General features: G+C 43.0%; 1 protein-coding gene across 2 annotated transcripts in view; it reads left to right on the top strand.

Moving 5' to 3' along the window:
- Positions 1–23,054, top strand: part of EEFSEC (eukaryotic elongation factor, selenocysteine-tRNA specific) — a 248,017-nt gene that overhangs the window by 83,157 nt on the left and 141,806 nt on the right. For both annotated transcript variants that reach the window (XM_045992112.1, XM_045992113.1), the window contains exon 2: positions 5,449–5,656. In XM_045992112.1, coding sequence (XP_045848068.1) covers positions 5,449–5,656 — 208 coding nt within the window. The remainder of the gene's footprint in view (positions 1–5,448; positions 5,657–23,054) is intronic.

The raw sequence follows: 23,054 nt of genomic DNA, 5'->3' as shown, positions 1-23,054 counted from the left end.
ATAATTATTCTGCAAACCTTTAAAGGGATCTATAGTCAGAACAACTAGATGAAAAGCCCTGATAGTCGGAAAAATATAGAGGGTCATTTGTAAGCTGCAAGTTCCTGACTTGTGTTTCCCGCCCACTCGCTCACTGTGCCCCTCTCCTCTCAGAATGGTTTCCTACTCTGGGTTCGTGGGAATTGGGAACGACACTGTTTGATTCATTTTGTGGCAATACTGGGGATTTTGAAAAAGACAAGACGGGCCAGTTATGTCACTTCCTGTCGTCTGATCAAAAGTTTGATGAAGAAGCGGGAGTGACTGAGAGCTGCTGCTGGGCAGTGGGCAGAGTTGCCTGCTGCTGACCTCTGGTTCTCAGTGGGGCCTGTCAAGTCGCTGTGACCTCTGGTCTCCTTAGAAGTGCCTGATGTTGGCTGTGCTGCGGCAGGTCTGCTGGAGAGCCTGGCCTTTTGGAGCAGAGCTCTGTGCCTCTCGCAACAAAGGCGGCTTGTAGATGCTGGAGTAATGCCACAGAGGAAATCCTGACCAGCCTGAGTGTTTGGGGCCTGGCTGCACTTGTCTTCCTGGGTCTGTCAGGCCAGTTTCATTTCTGTCCCCAGGAGCCCAACAGGCATCATCAGTGAGCTCGGCTAAATGCCTGGAATTCACGAGTCCTTCCCTTTCCAGCCACTGGGCCCAGACAAAGGCATTCCTGGGTAGTGTTTTATACCAACAGGGAACTGAATCTCCGAGAAAGAAAAAGTCAGGACATGGCGGGAGCTATCATTCACTCAGTGCTGCCCAACAAAGATTGCCCAGGCTGTGCCTGAGCTGGGTCTTGTGCTGGGTGCTGTGAATCCAGACCGGCAACCCAGGCTACGGTCTGTAAGCTCTGAGCATTGGTGTCAGCAGAGAGGAAGGGCCGGGGGCAGGTGAAGCCTGAGTAGGAGAGCAGGAGCAAAAGCAGGGCAGGGAAGGGTGAGAATAATTGTGGGGTGTGCCTTGATGCTCAGTATAAAGCAGGGAGTAGGTGAGGACTCTGGGAGAAGAGGCTGGAAAGGAGCTGGGTCCCCATGCACAAGGACAGGCCATGTGGCACATAGGTGGGAATAGGTGTCAGCGTTCAGATTGCTCCTCTAGCACCTACTTGCCAAGTGACCAAGGGCAGTCACCGAACTCCTTATCTATATAGTGGGGTCGGTGATAGTCTGCGTTAGGTAGGGGATGATGTTTAGGTTCTAGAGGGAGCCCAGGCAGTTGGAATTACTCTTGAAAAGTCCTTATGTCATCCGTGGGATAGAGTAGCCTTGGCTTTGTAGGCACCGCTTTGCCCACTAGAGTTGGGGGTCAGCTGGTCGGGCACTAGGACCGTTTGTGTGAAGGTGGCTTTCCAGTCTTCCCAGAGAATGGCTCACAGTCTGGGAATCCAGGGCTTTCCTTCTCCCACTCACCTGCATGCTTTGTCCCACCCTGCCTTAACACCTGGCCACACATCCTTGTGACTGGTGACAGGTTTGCTTGTGGTGGGAGGACGTGAGGAAAGGTCACATCTTCTGGGGTAGGCTAGGCTCAGGCTGTGTGTGTGTGTGTGTGTGTATTCACAGGTGTGTGCATATGCCCCTGGGGCAGGGCAGGGAGCACCGGGAAGGCCTCTGTGAGGTGCACCATGGTGCTCAGTGCAGGGAGAGTGTACCTGGACTGTGAGTTAGAAGGGGGGCCCAAAGTCAAGTTCCCTTTCAGTGAGAGGACAGCGAGGGCTTTTAGCAGGGCAAAAGCGCAGATCAGTGTTTTATTTCTTTCTTTAGTTGTGTACTTACATAATTTTGTTTATTTCTGAGTGGGTCATACATGCCTCTATTTAAAATTAAAAGGTATATGGGGCTCCTGGGTGGCGTAGTCAGTTGGGTGTCTGCCTTCGGCTCAGGTCACGATCTCAGGGTCCTGGGATTGAGGTCCCACATCAGGCTCCCCGCTCAGTGGGAAGCCTGCTTCTCCCTCTACCCCTCCTCCCTGCTTGTGTTCCCTCTCTTGCTGTCTCTTTCTCTCTCAAATAAACAATAAACTTAAAAAAAAAAATTAAAGATATGGAAGAGGGCACCTAGGTGGCTCAGTCATTTAAGTGTCTGGTTCTGGATATGAACTCAGGTCATGATCTCAGGGTTGTGAGATCGAATCCTGAGTCAGGCTCCATGCTCTTTGGGGAGTCTGCTTGAGATTCTCTCTCTGTCCTTCTGCCCCTCCCCCCACTTAGGTGCATGCACACTCTTGCTCTCAAATAAAAAGATCTTCCAAAAAAAGGTGCAGAACAACATGAAAAAGTGCTCCCTATCACTCGACATCAGGGAAACACAAATCAAAACCACAATGAGATACCACCTCACACTAGTCAGAATGGCCAAAATTAACAAGTCAGGAAATGACAGATGCTGGCGAGGATGCAGAGAAAGGGGAACCCTCCTCCACTGTTGGTGGGCATGCAAGCTGGTGCAACCACTCTGGAAAACAGCATGGAGGTTCCTCAAAAAGTTGAAAATAGAGCTACCCGGTGACCCAGCAATCACACTACTGGGTATTTACCCTAAAGATACAAATGTAGTGATCTGAAGGGGCACATGCACCCAAATGTTTATAGCAGCAATGTCCACAATAGCCAAACTATGGAAAGAACCTAGATGTCCATCAACCGATGAATGGATAAAGAAGATGTGGTATATATACACAATGGAATACTATGCAGCCATCAAAAGAAATGAAATCTTGCCATTTGCGACGACGTGGATGGAACTAGAGGGTATTACGCTGAGCGAAATAAGTCAGTCAGAGAAAGATAATTATCATATGATCTCCCTGATATGAGGAAGTGGAGAGGCAAAGTGGGGGTTTGGGGGGTAGGAAAGGAAAAAATGAAACAAGATGGGAGACAAACCATAAGAGACTCTTAATCTCACAAACAAACTGAGGGTTGCTGGGGGGAGGGGAGTAAGGAGAGGGGTGGGGTTATGGACATTGGGGAGGGTATGTGCTATGGTGAGTGCTGTGAAGTGTGTAAACCTGGCGATTCACAGACCTGTACCCCTGGGGCTAATAATACATTGTATGTTAATAAAAAATAAATTATTAAAAAAATGATGAACATGAAAAAAAAAAAGGTGCAGAAGAACATGAAGTCAGGTCTCCTTCTAACGCCATGCTATCTCTGTCATCTAGCTCTTCTCCCAACAGACAACCAAAAGTTAGTTGTTTCTTTTGCATTCCTTCAGACATGTTTTACGCATATGGAAGCGATCACTCACAGCACACATACACACCTTTCCCCACCTTTTGACACAGATGACATTGTTCTGCTATTTGTTCTTGTCACTCACTTCCCCCTTGAGACTGTTCCGTAGTAGTAAATAAAGAGCTTCTCCATTCCTTTTCATGGCTGGATAGTATTCTACTGTGTGGAGGTAACAGTATTTTTTTTTTAAACATGTCCCCTGCTGATGGACATTTGCCTGTTTCCCAGCTGTACCTACATCAGGCATGAACATGTATGTGGGGTTGGCTGGGTCAAAGACCATGGGAATTCTGATAGTTCTTTCCGAATTGACTTTCATAGAGGTTGTACTGATTGAACCTGGCTCAGTCTTATGAATCAGCCGTACAGTTGTAGAAAGTTCCTCCTGGGAGGCTGTTTGGATTTCACAGGGACAAGTCCCAGGGGAAGGGCAAGTTTTTCCCATTAGGGGGTGGTTGATGCGGGCCTGACGTGTGCATTATGGGGTTTGGGACCACAATAGAGATGGACCCCAGAGATCTGGTAGATAGGAGTGGGGGTCTTATCAGGTGGTGAGGTTTTTAGGCCTCAGGGGTTGAAAAGGTGTAGGTAATGGAACCAGGATATCCCCCTGTCCCCCCTCGTGACTGTAGCAAGGCCTAGGCCCTACTGCCTGGTAGGATAAGGGAGATGCCAGTGCTGGCTTCTGTGAGCACTGGCCTGTTCCGCCAGGCCCCTTTGACCGCAGCTCCGCTCTGTCCCTGGGACAGGGTGAGGTAGAGAAGGGGCTGGGGAGGGCAGAGCAAAGGGGCGGGAAGGATAGCTGGGACACTTGGAGGCCTGCCGAGAGCCGAGAGACCTACTCTTTCTCCTGGGGGATGCTGAAGGAACAGTACAGGTCAGAGGTGACCAGGAAAGAGTGCTTCAGTAGCGGAGCCAGGCTCCCTAGTGTCTGGTGGCCTTTGGTGCTCGTTGGTCTAGAGCAAGGAGCCCTGGCACTCTGAGTCCCACCTGCATCTGAAACACTGGTTGTGGAGACTAGGTGGTTGACTAGCGCACACGGTAAATGTGCCAACAGGAAAGACTGCCCCTCCTCACCTTCCCTCCTTTCCCAGGGGTGAGCTTAGGTCATGGGTCACTCATAGAGCAGGCTTCCTCGGTATCACCATGATGATAATTGGGTCCTGAAAATCCCTTCTGGGGTGAAGGGGGAAATATCTGCACATTCCTGTATACCCAAAATAGCACTCTTTTTTTGGTAAAATGACTTCAAATCCTATTAAAAAGGACACATCCCCTTCATCAGTCTCCCCAACATGGGTCAGCTGCGTTCAGGCGGTTTCCCTTCATGGACTCCTCTGGAATTTGTCCCTGTGCTGTTGTTCAGCTCAGGTGTGGCTGTGTATTTAGGGGATGCTCACAACCAGGCATGTATACGTCATATAGAATGCACACACACACCACACACATATATGTACACATGCATGCACACATATATGTATAGAAACACACACACTTACATACATGGTATTCACTGTTGAGGTAGCTGAACCTTGGCTTGCCCCTACCCTCCCTGAAAGAGCAGGAGCTTCCCACCCAGAACGGAAGGGACAAAAGAAGTGAGTAGCTATAACGGAGCCATGGGTGGGAGGATCATGACTAAACCCAACTCCCGTGTGGGGAAGACCCAGGAGTCACAGAGGAGATAACCCCCATGCCTCCCCATGAGTTTTCTGGTCTTTCTGTCTGCTGTCTTGGCAAGGCAGATTTCTAGGCATTGGCCAAGTCTACAACTGAGATTTTCCCTGCTCGGACATTTTTTCCTCGGTAGGATGGAATGAAAATGAGAAGATTGAGGCAGTAAAATGGGTGGGTTTGGGGGTTCCCTAGCCCTGCTGCATGCTGGCTGTGGGGCTTTGGGTGAGCTGTCTGTGTCTCATGGGCCTCAGTTTCCTCCTCTCCAGGTGAGGTGAGACGCCCATCCCTCATGGTGGTTTGTCATGAGGACTCCATGAAATCAGGTGGTCAGAGTCCCTCCCCTGCAGCTGGGGCTAGGAGCTATGTGGTGGTCGTTCCTCTCCCACTCCACCCACTTTTGTCTTAATACTTTAATTTGGCTGATTTTGCTTAACCTCAAACACCAGGCCGCTTTCTGGAGAGTCCTCTCCATTTCCCTTTCTAACCTTGTCTTCTCTTTCTCCTTGCAGGGGCCCAGATCATTGATCTGATGATGCTGGTCATCGATGTGACCAAAGGGATGCAGACCCAGTCAGCAGAGTGCCTTGTGATTGGGCAGATTGCCTGCCAGAAGCTGATCGTGGTGCTGAACAAAACAGACCTCTTAGCTGAAGGGAAGAGACAGGCAGCGATTGATAAAATGACCAAGAAAATGCAGAAGACCCTGGAGAACACCAAGTAGGTTTGTTACTGAATGGAGTGTCCGCTTGTATAAGCTGGCTCTGGGGCACACTTCATCTCATGAACACAGATTGGGCACACAGGTGTCAGCTGTGGGTCCTAGTGAGTGGGATCTTGCCTGGCACTTACTCTCACCAGGGGCAAAGGCGAAGATGCTGTTGCAAGAGACCGAAAAATACAGAAGCATAAGGAAATTTAGAAGTTGATTTTCTAGGTAATTTCCTAACGTGACCTGTTGGGGGGTTGTTCTCTGCACAGCATTCAGAAACCCAGGCTTCTTCATCTTGCTGCCTTTCCACTGTAGGGTGGCATAGCCAGGCTGTAGGCAGGCTCGGGCACTACCGTGTTCATGTTTGAGGAGGGTCCAGAGTGTCAAGAATTCCCGGACCTAGAAGAGGCACATACCCTTCCCGCAGATTGTGTGGGTGAGGGAGGACTCAGTCCTATCTGCTTATGTCCCCCAGCCTTGGTGTCAGAGAGGCCAGGAAACGGATCCCCTCACCATCTGCTTAGCTACAGCTGGTTATCAGAAGGGGGACATGGGTTTTGGTGGACACTCGGATGTTTCTGTCACAGAGACCTGTAAAATTAGATGGATGGATGGATGGATGGGCAAACTTTGCTGTTGGAGGAGAAACTGGGAAAGACAAGATCACAAAGGACCTTCGTAGTATTTCATGGCAATGGGTTTATGATTTTGTGTTGTAGAAAATAGGGAGTCCTTAAAGAGTTTGTGCAAGTAAGTGGCTGAAAGGTTCTCCCATCCAGAGATGGCTGGCAGCAGGTGGAAGGATGGCTTGGTGACGAGGATCCGGGGAAGTGGAGAACAGACAGGGAAAGGCAGTATGGTGGTGTTCCCAGGGAGAGAAGTGTGGTCGGCGTTCAGGCCGTGGAAGGAGGAGAGGCTGACTGGGGAGACCTTTAACAGGAGAAGCAACAGGCCTTGTCAGGTGATTGACTCTGCCTATGGTCCAAGGGGGTGGCAGGGTAGCAGTGCTGCTGGGCACCCTTGCGGGGCAGTGGAGGAGTGGGGACTGTGGCACAGAGAGCCGCCGGCTCGTTCAGGGCTCGTTCAGGCCGCCGCAGGAGTGACTTAGTCTGATGTGGTCAAGAAAATGAGAAAATGTCCTTGTTGAGCACAGAGTGTTGGCAAACCTCATTGTTTTATCAATTCCTCTTTTCCTCTGCGGGCCAGCGCCTTTTGATCAATACTAAATAGCGGTCACTGGGAGACAGCGAAGCTTCCTCTTTGCTATGCAGCCCGAGACAATATCCTGCTCCTTCCACCTCTCTTTCTCCTGCCTGTGGAGGGCAAGCAAGTAGAGAGTGTTTTTGTTTCCCCGTCATAAAGATTGATATGCCTTCCCATTTATGATTTTTTTTTTCAGATCTAACACCTGCAGCTCTCCCTCAGAATTCTCAAGTTGGTTAAATTAAAGCTCCAGGCCTGTGAATGGGCCAAATATGTCATAAAAGATTTCCTAGCGCTGCCTTTTGTTAGCAAAATTCATCAATCCGATAAAATCGACACATTTAGATAAGTGTTGCATAAGAATTCAGACTTTGTTATTCCCAACGGAAGTGGATATGAGACTGTAAAAAGGAAGATAAAAAATTATATCTTCTTTTTAGTGAGTTATTTGATCTCCCTGCTGTTTTATTTACTTGTCAAAGGGGAGAACAGGTCCTTTGGACTCCTGCATAAAAACCCAATACAATGTCAGTATCATTTGCTGTATAAACGGGACCTTCTGTGAAGGGCTTGGGATACTATTAAGGGTGAATTAATATTAACTATTTCGATTGGTTAAATTTAAGGCAAATTCTGACTTGCATTTTAAATTACTATTCCTATTTTAATTTACTGCTTAAAGGTCAAATTATGAACTTAGTCACACATCCAGGGGAAATTATCCCCCTGAAACCTCTTCTGTCCTCATTCAGTGCCCAGAGGGCAGGGAGAACAACTCCTACTGGAAGGGATTTGCCCCCCTGCCAGGCTGTAGCCAGCAGGTTCAGGAGCCCTGGGGCCAGCCAAGTTGTAAGGGAACATTAGCTTTCACCTACATCCCGCAGAGAACTTCACATTATTTTAAATGACCATTTCCTTTACTTATGGTCCCCTATGAAGTAAATCCATTGTAAATGCTGCTCCAAAAGCAAAGAAACTTTCTACCTACAAAAGAAAAAATCTAGACTGATGAATTATTTACATATCAAAACCTGAAAACATGAAATCTGTTAAAAACATAATTTTCCCCCATCCAAAGAGCAATTGAAAGAAAATTGGAAAATAGAGAAAAATGATTAAAAGAAAGAGGAAGCCACCCAAAGATTTCTTTTCTCAGAACAGCTGCTGGCATTTGGGTTTATTTCATTCCTGTCTTTTCACTGTGTGTTTATATTGACCCCTCTTTTTTATCCACATTACTTAGATTATAGTAAAATCTGCATAGCATAATATTTATTATTTTACCCATTTGCAAATATACAGACTCACTGGCATTAAATACATTCACAGAGCTGTGTTCCCATCACCACTCTCTATGCTGAAAACTTTCAGAATCCCCAGCATAAACTCTGTACCCGTTAAACAAGAACTGCTCCTTTCCTCCTACCCCTCTCCCCTCTCCACGCCCAGCAGCCTTTATTCTGCTTTCTGTTTCTTTGACTTTGCTTATTCTAGGTACCTTACAGAAGTGGAATCCTGTATTTGGCTTTCTGTGTCTGGCTTATTTCCCTTAGCGTAATGTTTTCAGGGCCCATCCTTGTAGCCGGTGTCAGAACGTCACTCCTTCCTAGTGAATAGCATTCTACAAAGAATACAAATAGTATTCTACAAACAAAATAAGGTTTGTCCATTCATCTGTGGATAAACGCTTGGCTTGTTTCCTTTTGGTTATTGTGAATAATGCTGTCTGAAATTGGTGTATAAATAGCTATTCAGGTCCCTGCTTTTTCACTTCCTTTTGGTCTATGCCTAGGAGCAGAATTGCTGGGCCATGTGGTAGTTCTATGTTTAACTTTTTTGAGGAGCCATCGAACTGTTTTCCACAGTTGCTGCACCATTAAACACATCCCCACCAGCAGTGCGTGAGGATTTCCATTTTTCCACATCCTTGCCAACACTCGTCATTCCCCCCCCTTTTTAAATAGTTATCCTACAGGGTATGAAGTGGTATCACGTTTCCCCGACCCCCTTTTTGCTGTCCCCCCCAGTTTTATTGAGAAATAATTGACATACATGAATATATGTTTAAGCCGTGACACCGTGATGGTTTGATTTACATATGTTGTGAAATGATTATCACAGTAGGTTTAGCTAACATCCATCTTCTCATAAAAATGCAATAAATAGAAAAGAAGGAAAAAAAAGGGGAAAAAAATGTTCCTGTGACAAGAACTCCTAGAACCTCCTCTCTTAACACATCTCCTGTATATCACATGGGAGTGTTAGCTGTAGTCATCACAGTGTACCTGGGACAGGTTTATCTTATAACTGCAAGTGTGTATCTTTTGACCACCTTCTCCAGTTCCCTCTCCCCTGCCCCCCCACCCTCTGCTTCTGGTGACCACAAATCTGCTTTCTTTCTGGCTTTTGCTTTTTTGTGTTTTTAGATTTTTCAGATAAGTTGAAATCACACACTATTTGTCTTTCTCTATCTGACTTATTTCACTTAACATAGTGCCTTTGAGGTTCATTCTTGTTGTAGCAAGTGGTGGGATGTCCTTGTTTTTTTTACAGATGAATGATATTCCATTCTATATTTACAGATACCACAACTTCTTTATCCAGTCATCCGTCGACAGACACTCAGTTGTTTCTACGTCTTGGCTATTGTAAATAATGCTGCAGTGAACATGAGGGTGCAGATACCTTTCCAAATTGGTGTTTTCATTTCCTTTGGATGTATTCCCAGAAGTGGATCATATGGCAGTTCTATTTTTAATTTTGATGTTCCTCCATACTATTTTCCATAATGGCTGCAACAATTTACACTCCCATCCACAATGCCCATGGGTTCCCCTTTCACCACATCCACACCAGCATTCGTTAACCCCTTGTCTTTTTGCCAGTGGCCATTCTAACACATGTATGAAGTGATATCTCATTGTGCTTTTAACTTGCATTTTCTTAATGACTAGTGATGTTGAACATCTTTCCATATACCAGTTGGCCTTTCAGATATCTTCTTTGGAGAAATGTCTGTTTAGGTTCTTTGCCCATTTTTCAATCGGGTTTTTGTTGTTGTTTGTTTTGTTGTTGTTGTTGAATCATAGGGGATCTTTATATATTCTGGATATCAATCCCTTATCAAATATATAATTTGCAAATGTTTTCTTCTATTCTGTAAGTTGACTTTTTACTTTCCTCATAATGTCCTTGGAGGCACAAAAGTTTTTACCTTTGATAAATCCAATATATTTATTTTTTCTTTTGTTGCCTGTATTTTTGATGTCCTATCCATAAAATTGTTATCAAATCCAATGTCATGAAGATTTTCCCCAGTGTTTTTTCTAAGACTTTTAGAGTGTTAGCTCTTAAGATTAGGTCTTTTATCCATTTCTATATGTGGTAATTTTAATATATGGTATAAGTTTATATGAAGTATAAGTTAAGGGCTGAACTTCATTATTTGCATGTGGCTATCCAGTTTTCCCAGCACCGTTGAAAGGATTGCCCTTTCCCCTTTTACTCTTGTCAAAAATCAATTGATTATACATGTGTGGGTTTATTTCTGGGTTCTCTGTTCTGTGCCGTTGGTCTATGTGTCTGTCCTTACGCCAGTACCACACTACTTTGTTTACCTTTGTAGTAAGTTTCAAAGTCAGAACGTTGAGTCCTCCAGCTTTCTGCTTCTTCTCCAATATTATTTTGGCTATTTGAGGCCCCTTGCAGTTCCTATATGAATTGGAGAATCTGTTTTTCCATTTTCTGCAAAAAATGTTTTTTGGAATTTTCATAGGGATCTCACTGAATCTGTAGATCCCTTTGGGTGGTACGAACATCTAAATACTGTTAGGTCTTCCAATCCATGAACATGATGCCTTTCCATTTGTTTAGATCTTTAATTTTCCTAATCAGTATTTTGTAGTTTTCATTATATAGGTCTTTCACATCCTTGGTTAGGTCTATTCCCAAGTATTTAATTCTTTTAGATGCCATTATAAATGGAGCTGCCTTCTCAGTTTCCTTTTCAGATTGTTTTCTGCTGGAGGTCCGAAACACAACTGATTTTTGTGTGTTGATCTTGTGCCCTGCGACTTCGCTGAATTCAGTTCTTCCTTTTAAACATGTAGTTGTGGGGTGCCTGGGTGGCTCAGTGGGTTAAAGCCTCTGCCTTCAGCTCAGGTCATGATCCCAGGGTCCTAGGATTGAGCACCACGTCGGGCTGTCTGCTCAGTGGGGAGCCTGCTTCCCGCCCAGCTCTCTCTGCCTGCCTCTCTGCCTACTTGTGATCTCTGTCTGTCAAATAAATAAATAAAATCTTTAAAAAAAAATGTAGTTTTAATCATGAGCTATTTGCATTTTTGATTTCTGCTTTCATTACTTAACATTTTGTATAGCCCTTCCTCATGTAAGCATCACTCCAATGTAGGCCCTTTAGATTGGTGTAAGTTTTCCTTCTTATAAATAAACAACCCTGGGGTGAACATCTTTGACTATCCTTAAACACTTTCCGCATTTTCGGGTTTTTTCCTTCTGAGACATTGAAGGTGTGAGATTACTGGACTGAAGGGCACAAGTCCTTTCAGACCTGTGATTGTGCACTGCCCTATTCTTTTCCAAAAGGATTTGCACTCTTTACACAGATGTATTCACAACTACCTTTGGCTTCTAATTTTAAAATATATTTGAAACTTAGTTGGGTAGAAATGGTATGTTACTCTTGTTTTAATATGTAATTCTGTAATTAGTGGGGACGTTAAACATTTTTCCTTAAGTGTTTTAAATAGTTGTGCTTTTGCATGTTTGAATTAGGCCTGTACATTTTGTCTGTTTGCCTCTTGTGATTTTAATGCTTTCCTTTTGATTTTTAGGAGTGTTTGAGATTAACAAAGATGTTGTTATTAATTAACCCTTTGCCTGTCATGTTTGCTACAAATAAGTCTTCAGCATTTGTTGGTTGTCTTTCCATTTTAGTTGCTTTTTTTTGACATGTAGAAGTTTCTAATTTTTGTGTAGTCAAACTCTTTGTTTTTCTTTGTGATTTCTTTATCTCTGAGAGCATTTAAAATTACTCTTGCATAAGCATTTATCAATGTTAACAGAAATAAAAATAGAAGATAAAAATGTACCCATAATCTCCCCGGTGCCTCAAATTAAAGTGTTCTTTTCCCAGGATCCCTGTCAGTCTTTCCCACATGTACATAATTTGAGGTAGTTGTTATCACAACATTGACACTGTTCTGTGTTCTAGGCTTTTCTGTTTATTTTCCTACTGAATGTTATCATCTGACAGCATCCTTGATGCATCTTTCTCCCAGACTCCCTCTATTTCCTTCTGCTTTTTAAACACTTTGTTTCCTTATTTCTGTTTTAGGCAAGGCCATCTGCTGAGAGCCCACCCCGGGCTCCCTTGGCCCTGCCTCCCTCACTGGAGTTGAGTGGAATGCCAAGTCTCAAGTGATTAGGCGGCTGCCCAGCTGACTTACAAGGTGTGTGTTTCCTACTAGCTCTGTGGCTGACTAGCTATGTGGTCTTGGGCAACTCGCTTTATCTTTCTGAGTTGGTCTGTCTTCTTTTGAGCTGACTAAGTTTAGCCTCACAGCATTCGTTCTGAGGGAGCGTTCGATGGCACACAGTAGGTACTCAGCCATCACAGCCGTGAGGTGTGGAGCACCTACTGTGTGCTTAGCACCGTACCAGGGATTTCCCATAGTAACCCGGGGGGAAGGCTTTGTGTCTGGGTTGACAGGTTAGAAAACTTAAGTATAAATACCAGCTGTTTTGAATTTCACTATTCTAAACCGACAACTTACACAAGTGTCCCCTGCTTTTCAAAGTTTGCATTACACCACTTGGCTTTCATGCAAGACCTACCTTATTAGTACCTGCTTTTGCTAACTGAGGGAAATCCGAAGAGGATGTTTGTTTTTATGAGAAAAGACGAAAAGCAATGATAGTGTACAGCGTCTGCTTCGCAGCTTGTCCTTAGAGTGGTGCTGCCAAGCCCCTTCCCTGGGAGCTATACTCAGCATCTCAACCTCCAGCTGCCATCGCTTTGAACTGTGTCTCTGAGCATCTGTGCCTTATGTCGATTTATTTTGTACATCTGTAAGTAGATGTGTCCTAATGTATCAGAAGAACCTAGGAGAGGTTATGTTTTGGGTCTGGGAACACTCACTTTTCTATATAAATGAATAGTAATTGCTTCTTCACTTTATGCCATTTTGCCTAACAGAAGGTTTCAGAGGAATGGCCTACTTTCAGAGACTGGGGAAACCTGTGCTTTATTTCTTTATGTCTTTTACATGAGTTATACACACATGCACGTGCACACACATGCACGCACACTTTTTTTTTTTTTTTAACTTATCTTAGATCGTTTTTGTGTGTTGTCGAAGGTCAGCCTGCATGCACAGTCAGCATGTCTGAGCTTGGTTGGAACTGTGATGTCCCACAGCTGTGCGGGGAGCCTGGAGGAGGTGGTGGGTGCTGGGAACAGGAGGAGCATTTGAATGTGCTTCAGGTCACTCCTGCCTGCATTGCTGAGCTGTGGGGCTGGGCCCAGGGCTCTTCCTGACATCTCTGGTTGGAGCCTCTTGTGCTCCTAGAACACAGACACCAGTCTGGATCTGAAACTCAGGCAAGAGGGGCCTCTTGTCCCCTTAGGGGCTGCTGAACTTTACTTCTGCTTCTAGAAGCCAGGATCCCCAGTGTGTGGCGTATTCAGGAAATCAGCAAGGCCAGCTTCTCTTGAGCCTGGGAAAGGGCCAGCTACTCAGCCCAACACGCCGTTATGTTTTGTTACAATACATTGCCTAAAAGGGTTTGGATAAAAAATAATTGAATTTCCGAAAGCTTTATGGTTAATCGCTGGAATTCTTAGTGCACGCTTTTAGCCTTCTCTGTCCCTCTGGGCCTCAGGCTCATGGAGTGTAAGCAGAGATGATGCACATGTACTGGGCCCTGGCTTGTGGTTGGGTCCTGGTTCACTGACTGCCGTGGCTGAAGTCCTTCCTCTGGACTGAGAATGGACTCTTCCTCTCCTCCGTCATGGGAGAGTCCTGGACTCTGGACTCCTACAGACCAGCCACTTACTCCCTGGGACCCCTGGCAGCCCTCGGCAAGTCCCTGGGCTTCTCTGAAAATAGGGGTCAGAGCCCCTGTTCATGGGGTGCTGAGATCACACGAGAGCACGACACATGGAGCTAGCACAGAGCAGGCCGTCCAGTCCTTTCCTCTCCTTTTCTTTCTTTTTCTCTTGTGTTTCTTGCCTTCTTTGTCTCTCTTCCTTGGCGTTTTTATTTCTTCCCTCACTATTTCTTTCTTTATCATTCTCTTTCCTCCCTCCTTCCCTCTCCAAAGTGTCTCCTTTCTCTCTGGGCACATATCTCAGTCCTGCCACTTCTGTGAGGGCAGCATGGTCTGGGCTGCTCTGGAGTTGAGTGGTGAGTGGGTCACAGGTCCTGTTTGGAATCTCTCCTCTGAACTTGCCTCATTTTGTCCCACTGACCTCTGGACAGCCAGTGGCCCCTGAGAACTTGCTCTTTAGGGAGCTCCAGTGTGTCACAGTTACTTCCTTTCTTCTTTTAAAAAAAGCCTGATTTTTTTTAAAGGACATGGAGCCAAAGACCAACTGAACCAAGCCCCCCATGTGCTAAAGAGTGTGCTTCCCATGCACTCGGGCAGGAAAGACAAAGGGGTGGAGGAGGTAAGAGCGGGAGATTTGCTGAGCAGTTCAAGAGGAGAGCTGAGTTAGCTTCCTCTGAGTAGCATGGGGGCTTCTGAGGAGGTGAACTGGCTTCTGGTCTGGGAGTCAAGAATTTGAATTGGTGTTACGTTACGTTACTATTTATTTTATGTTATATTATTATTTATTTAGAGAGTGAGGAAAGTGCATGTGCATGCACAAGTGGCAAGGAACTGAGGAAGAGGGAGAGACAGAGTTTTAAGCCGATCCCGTACCCAGTGGGGAGGCTGACCCTGAGAGTATGACCTGAGCTGAAATCAAGGGTTGGGTGCTTGACTGACTGAGCCACCCAGGTGCCGCTTGAATTGGATTCCAAAGTTCAAGTGATAACCAAACAGGGGCAAGTTCAGAATACATGATGCGGGTCAGGGCACAGACCACTCAGGAGGGATGTAGGCAACTAGTGGCTGCTCTGGTTCTAAGGACAATTACCAGATCCCCTACTGTGTTTTCCACACATTAGCTTATTTGGGGTGGGAGACAGCCGCTCAGTGTAGGTCATGCTGTTTTCTGTAGGGCAGGGAAATGGAGGCTGAGTGAGGTGGAGTGACAACTCAGCTGTGCATTGGAAATCAGTTCTACAGTCCTAGGCCTCTTGCTTACAATCCCATTCTCTCTGCCTTGCCTCAAGTCACCTGTCACCAGGGTTAGCTTTGGATAGGCAGAGAAAGGAAGGGGAGTGGGGTAGCAGTAGAATAGAGTTTGGCACTAGGCAAAGACTTGAGTTTTTACCTGTGTTTCCAGGGGGCTTGGTGAGTTGAGTCAGTATAAGGAGACTGGAGCAGACCATAGAGGGCTTTGTGGATCAGCCTGGATGCTGGGTTTCATCCTGGGACAGTCATGGAGTCCCTGAAAGTGTGTAGAGGAAAAGGCTGATACCTCAAAGGTCATCACAGGTCATCATAGGAAGGTCATTACAGCCATGGTCAGTGCCTGGTATAGGGCCATATGCTGACTTTGGAGAGTAGTTGGCCTGGGATGATAAGGGCCTGACCCAGGGTGGAACTTATTGAGAATGAAAACCAGGGGATGGATTGGACCCAGATCCCAAGAGAAGAACTGATCAAATGCAGTGACTGAGGAAGACAGTGCATCACAGCTATACGTAGCTGGTGATGGCTTTAGAGACCAGAGAAAGGTTGTTCCTTGATCAGAAACCAGTGAGGTAGGGTTGGGAAAGTGCTTGCTGGCAGAGAATGGGACATGACTACAGTGCTGGAAAGGGTCCTTTCCTGCAGACACAGATATGCAAACCATCCACAGAGAAGCCTTGGTACAGCTCATCAGAGTGTGGGGAGCTTCTAGAGGACAGCAGTCTGGGGGGAAAAGAACTGGACTCCCAGGGTGCTCTTGGGAGAGACTTGGCAGTGAATAAGGAAGGAAGAGTGGCTTCTCGAGGAGGCAGAGGCCCCGATGGAGGACCATGGGAATGAAGACTTGGGGCTGTGGGTGAAGAGGTTGGAGAGCCAGCTGACTGATGGCCACAGATGGGAAGAATCTGAGGAAAGAATATTGATTTGACCACTGCAGAGTTGCTATTGACCTTAGGAATTTAGTTCTCTTTTGTGACCCTTCCCCCATTCCTCTTAACAGTTAAAGATAGTACTCTCAGTTGGTGCCCCAGACCCTCTTGCTGCATTGCTTTGGGAGCCTTTTATTTGTTGGGCAACCTTCATGGAGGCCAGTACAGAGGAGATGACTTAGTAAATATCCCTTAGCTTGAATGGGGAGACAGAGTGATATTGTAAGGAAATCAAGCATAAGCTCCTGGTGAGTAAACAGAACTGATACTGATTTTGAAATGTGAGTGGGGAGAGAATTGGGTATTGGATATTGATTGAAATTGGGTATTGATTGAAAGTGGCTGGGGGTGGATGGTGTCAAACAGCAGGGTTTCTCTCCACCCCAAGAGAAGAAAAATGTGTAATGCAGAAAGGCAGCAGGTATGAGTCTAGAGACAGTAATGGAGGGGTTGGTAAAGGGAGGCCAGAGGTTAGGGGTCTGATAGGGGGTTCCTTTAGACATGGCAGGGAGACCAGGGAAATAATGGCAGATTTTTTCTTGGACTCTTGCCTTCTGTTACCTCTTGTTGGACTGGGTCCTTTGTCCTGCTTCCCATTGGATGTCAGGGTGGGGAAATGTAAAGGAATGGCTGAGGGTCTTCAAGAAGCTTAAGAAAGTGTTATTATTCACAATGAGGGATTTACATTATACGTCAGACAAAAGAAGTCTGAGGTTGTACTTGGATGTGGCAGAAATCCATGGAGAGGATTTTGGGAAGATGGCAGAAAGTAGAAGCACAAGGAATCTGTTTCCCTATCTACGTAACAGTTATGATGGCAGAATATGTCTGACATAATTATTTTGGAACACTGGAGTCTTGAAGACTTGCAAGGAGAAGGCTTAGACAATAAATTGCAATTATTGCAATCAGTTATAGCTCTTGGAACATAGCAGCTATTCATTCCCCGTCCCTCAGTCTCATGACAGGTACCTGTACAGGTGTTCCCAGAACAGCTTGTACACAGCTTGAAGGAACCAGAGTGGGCAAAAATGACTCTGTTCTCCAAATATCAGAGCTCTGTGTTCTGATCACATTGTTGCTTCTGATCACAGGGGTGCACACAGATAGGCAGTCATTATTCTTATACATCCCTCCATTTTTACAACCCCTCCTCACCAGCTGAAGTGATTTCTGAAGGATTTGAAGGACCAGTGTCTTTTTTCTGGTAACCCCTTCATTTTTCAGAAGTCAGACATTAAACACTAAGACATTCAGAAACAATTGCAAACATATAGGGGGGAATTACAAAGTGACCAGAGGCTCAGATAAGACTTGAGAAGACTTTATACTTCAGGCTGAGACAACCTGCAATAATAAAAAGAAAAAATAAAGCAAAACTCCAAGAGCAACCACAAAAAACCAGAAAGAATCTGATCTCCAGAGTTACCATATTATTTGACTCAAATGCCCAGTTTCCAACAAAAAATCAGAAGGCATGTAAAGAAACAGGAAAGTATGACCAAGTCAAAGGAAAAAGAATCAATAGAAAATGTCCTCAAGAAAGATCTGGTGGTAGATATACTACACAAAGACTTTAAAATAACTATCTTAAAAACACTCAACTGAGGAAAATGTGGAGAAAATCAAGAAAGCAAATGTATAAACAAAATGGAAATATCAATAAAGAAATAAACTATAAAGAAACTGAAGAAATTCTGGAACTGAAAAATATAATAACCAGGAAAAAAATCAGTAGAGGCATTTAAAAATGGATTTGAGCAGGCAGAAGAAAGTATTGACAAACTTGAAGATAGCACAGTGGAAATTATCAGTTGTGAGGAACAGAAGAAAAATTGAAGAAAAGTGAACAGAGCCTGAGGGACCTATGGAACACCGTCAGGTGGACCAACATACACATTGTGGGAGTCGTAGAGAGAGAGAAAGAAAGGGGTCAGGGAGAATTTTTGAAGAAATGATGGCTGAAAACTTCCCAAGTTTTATGAAAGACATTAATGTAAACATCCAAGAAGCTCAGTGAACTCCAAGTAAAATTAACTTGGAGACTTACACTGAGACATATTATCCCAAAACTTTCAAAAGTCAAAGACAAAGAGAAAATCTTGAAAACAACAAGAAATGACTTGTCACACACAAGAGCCTCAATAAGATAATCAGCAGATTTCTCGTCAGAAACTATAGAGGCCAGAAAGTAGTAGGCACATTATATACAAAGTACTAAAGGTGGGGGGAGGGAACCTGGCAATCAAGAATCCTATATCTAGCAAAACCATCCTTGAAAAGTGAGGGAGAAATGAAGACATTCCTGGATAAAGAAAAGCTGAGGTAGTTTTTTAGCACTAGACCTGCCATGCAGAAATGCTCGAGTTCTGCACAGTGAAATGAAAAGAAACTAGATAGTAGCTTGAAGTTCTATGATGAAATAATGATTTCGCATGGACGACTATAGAGGTTGTCATTATGGTGGTGGTGTGTGATTCCATGTGTTTTTTCTACATGACTTAAGGGACTAATACATATAAAAGAGCAAAGCAATGATTTGTCTGAAAGCTAGTAGTATTGTAACTTTGGTCTGTAACTCTACATTTTGTTTTCTATGTGATTTAAGAGATTAATGTATTTAAAAGAATAATTAGTTTTATGGTTTTGAAAAGATGTAATTATCATAAGGGAAATTAGAAATACTTAAAGATGAATAATAACCAAAACATAATATACCAAATTTATGATATACAATGAAAACAGTGTTATGGGGAAAATTTATAGTTATAAATTCTTATGTTAAAAAATAAGGATGATTTGAAAGCAACAACCTAACTTTACAACTTACAAAACTAGAAAAAGAAGAACAGACTAAACTTAAATATAACATAAGGAAATTATTAATAAAGATTAGAGAAGAGAAAAATGAAACAGAGAAAAAAAAAGCAATAGAGAAAATCACAGAAACCAGAAGTTGGTTTTGAAAAGATCAACAAAATAGACAAAATGTTAGGTAGATGGACTAAGAAGGAAAGAGAGAAGACTCAAATTATTAAAATCAGAAATAAAAGTGAAGACATTACTACTAATTCTATAGAAATTGAAAGGATTATGAGAAAGTACTATGAACAGCCAGACAAATTGGGTAACCTAGATGAAATGAACAAAGTCGTAGAAAAACAAAACCTACGAAGACTAAATCATAAATATACCAACAATCTGAATACACTTGTAACTACTAAGGAGATTAAATCAGTATTCAAAAATCTCTTAACAAAGAGAAGCTCTTGACCTGATTCATTGGCGACTTCTAACATTCAAAGAAGTAGTAACCCATTTTTCCTAAGATTTTCCAAACAAACTGAAGAACACTTTCTGACTCATTCTGTGAGGCCAGCATTACCCTGACACCAAAGCCAGAAAAAGATACCACAAGAATACTGAAGACCCAAATCCCTTATGAATATTCATGTGAAAATCTTCAGTGAATGTTAGCAAACTGAATTTAGCAGCATACTGAAATAATTATACACCACAACTAAATGGAATTTATTCCTGGAATGCAAGGATGGTTCAACATACAAAAAAATTATTTAATGCAATACACCATATGATCATTTCAATTGATGCAGAAAAAACATTTTACAAAATTCAACACCTTTTCATCAGACTAGGAAGGGAAGGAAAGTACAATCGGTGTAATAAAAGCCTACATGAGGGCTGTGTGAGTGGCTCAGTGGGTTGAGCCTCTGCCTTCAGCTCAGGTCATGATCTCATGGTCCTGGGATCGAGCCCCGCATCGGGCTCTCTGCTCAGCGGGGAGCCTGCTTCCCCCTGCCCCTGCCTCTCTGCCTACTTGTGATCTCTGTCTGTCAAATAAATAAAATCTTTAAAAGAAAAAAAGCCTACACAAATAACCCATAACAAACATCTTATGCAATGGTGAAAGAGTAAGGTTTTTCCTTTAAGATCAGGAACAAGACAAACATTACCACTTTTTGCCACATTCAAGATGGTACTGGAAGTTCTAGTCAGAGTAGTTAGGCAAGAAAAGGAAATAAAAGCACCCAGTTGGAAAGGAAGAAGTAAAATGATCTCTTCACAGATGATATGATCTTACATGTAGAAAACTGCATATAATTCCACAAAAACCTATTAGAGCTTATGAATGAATTCAGCAAAGTAGCAAGATATAAGGCCAACATGCAAAAATCTGTTGCATTCTTATACTTTAACAATGTATAGTCTGAAAAGTAAATTATGAAAAGAATTCCATTTGTAGTAGCATCAAAAAGAGTAAAATACTTAGGAATAACCAAGAAGGTAAAAGATTTGTATAATGAAGGCTATAAAACATTGGTGAAAGAAATTTAAAAAATCATAAATAAATAAAAACACATCTCCTGCTCATGGATTAGAAGACTTAATACTGTTAACATGTCAGTACTACCCCAAGCAATTTATAGATTCAACATAATCCCTATCTAAATCCCAGTCACTTCTTTTTTTTTTTTTTTGCAAAAATAGAAAAACCCATACTGAAATTCATACAGAGTCTGAAAGTTCCCCAAGTAGCTGAAACATTCTTGAAAAAGATGAACAAAATTGGGGAGTTTATACTTCATGATTTCAAATTTTACTACAAAGCTACAGTAATCAAAGCAGTATGGGCTCTAGCATAGAGATGGACAAAAACACCAATGGAATGTAATAGAGAGCCTAGAAATAAACCCTTGCATATATGTTCGGATGAATTTTGACAAGGGGGCCAAGACCATTCAGTGAGGGAAGGATAATCTTTCTACAAACACTGCTGGGAAAACTGAATGGATAGCCACAAATAAAATAAAATAACGAGGGCGGACATCATATCAAACATTAGCTCAAAGGGGATTGAGGAACTAAATGTCGGACCTAAAACTCTCAGAAGGAAATTTTTAAAATTTGTACATCAAAATTTATCAACAGAATAGAAAGACAACCTACAGAATGGGAGAAAATATTTGTGAATCTGTATATCTATAGTAAGAATATATAGGCAACTCCTAGAACTGTCTCCTAAGAACAAAAACCAAATGACCTGGTTCAAAAATGGGAAAGATTTGAATAGACATTTTTCCAGAGAAGATGTATGAATAGCCAATAAGTACATGAAAAAATGCTGCATCACCAGTCATTAGGGAAATGCAAATAAAAACTGTAATGAGATACCACCTCGTATCTATTTGGATGGCTGGGGTCAAAAAACAAAAAAAATAAGTATTGGCGAAATGTGGAGAATTGGAGCTTTTTTGCAGTATTAGTGAGAATGTAAAATGGTTCAGCTGACATGGATAATGGTATAGGGGTTCCTCAAAAAATTACGAATAGTTATGTTAACTAAATGGAATTTAAATAAGAACTTATAAAATTTAAAAATAGAATTACCATGCAACAATTCTGCTTCTGGGTATATATCCAAAAGAATTGAAAGCAGAGTCCCCAAGAGATATTTGTACGTCCATGTTCATAATAACATTATTCATGATAGCCAAAAGGTGGAAGCAAGTCCAGGTGTCCATTGTTTGACGAATGAATAAGCAAAGTGTGATACATACATAAGTACATTCCCCATAGACTATTATTTAGCCTTAAAAATTAAGGAAATTTTGATACATGCTACAACATAGATGAACCTCGAGGACATTCTGCTGAGTGAAGTAAGGCAGTTACAAGAAGGCAAGTACTGTATGATTCCATTTATGTGAGATAGTGTAGAGTAGTCAGAATCATAGAGCCAGAGTAGTGTTGCCAGGAGCTAAGAGACGGGGGAATGGGCAGTTACTGTTTAATGGGTATGGAGTTTTTATAAGAAAAAAGAACTCTGGGGGGCACCTGGGTGGCTCATTCGGTTAAGCGTCCCACTCTTGATTTCAGCTCAGGTCATTATCTCAGGTTCATGAAATTGAGCCCTGCATCAGGCTCTGTACTCAGTAGGGAGCCTGCTTGAGATTCTCTCTCTCCCTCTGCCCCCTGCTGCTGCTCTCTCTCTCTCAAATAAATAAATCTTTTTTTTTAAAAAAAAAAGAGCCCTGGAATTGGATGGTGATGATCACCGCACAACATTATGAATGTATTTTATACCTCTGAACTATACGCTTACATATGGTTAAGATAGTAATTTTTTTGTCATGTGTATTTTACCACTATAAAAATTTTGGGGAAAATGCATGGAGTTGTCTGAGAAAGTCAATTCTTTTTCAGTTATCTTTAAATCTCTTCTTTGAGTTCAGGAAAATGTCTCCGTCTGGTCCCACTATGTCTTCAGCAGTTCCCTAATTTTTTAACAAGGCTCAGAGCCTTCAGCAGGGAGTAGTATCTAGCTAGGATTTAATCGCCTTCTTTTGCTTTCTCTGTGTTTATTTTTGTAGCTACAGTAGTAGATTTCTTGTCCTCTGTAGGGAACTGTAGTTGATTAATCAAAAGTTGCTTAAAGCAGAGAATTAGGAAAGATGACACATTCAAACTTTACATAATGTTTTAACTTCCAACACATGCATTCATCCTTAGTTAATAACATCAATAATGTAAGTTGCTCCAGGGGAAACTTACAAGGTTCTGAGCATCGTGCCTCCCCTTCCTCATGAGCACTACGCTGGGGGCAGTTAATCCAGGCTTGTCTAGGGCATCTTGGCCATGTGAGTGGTTTTGCATTCTGAATTCAGGCTTATCTCCTCTTCTTCTTGCTGTTTTGTTTGGGCATGTGTGATTTCTGCATCACCTGTAATTTCAATTTTACACAAATTAGCACTCCTGATTCGTATGTTATCATTAATTCTTTTGGTCTGAATTCAGTAAAGCAAGCTATATTCTGGATGTTCTTCTTGGTCAGAACTTATGTTTTTAAAAGCTCTAGGGTTTGTTGCTTTGCCAGTTTTAAAAAGTCGTAATTTGCAAGTTCCAGCTGCAAGACCTTAGGCAGCTGTTGTCATCA

The sequence above is a fragment of the Meles meles genome, chromosome 20 (genome assembly GCF_922984935.1).
Source record: "Meles meles chromosome 20, mMelMel3.1 paternal haplotype, whole genome shotgun sequence".
Lineage (NCBI taxonomy): Eukaryota > Metazoa > Chordata > Mammalia > Carnivora > Mustelidae > Meles > Meles meles.
The sequence above is the reverse complement of the archived record's forward strand: the minus strand, read 5'-3'. Positions and strand labels throughout refer to the sequence as shown.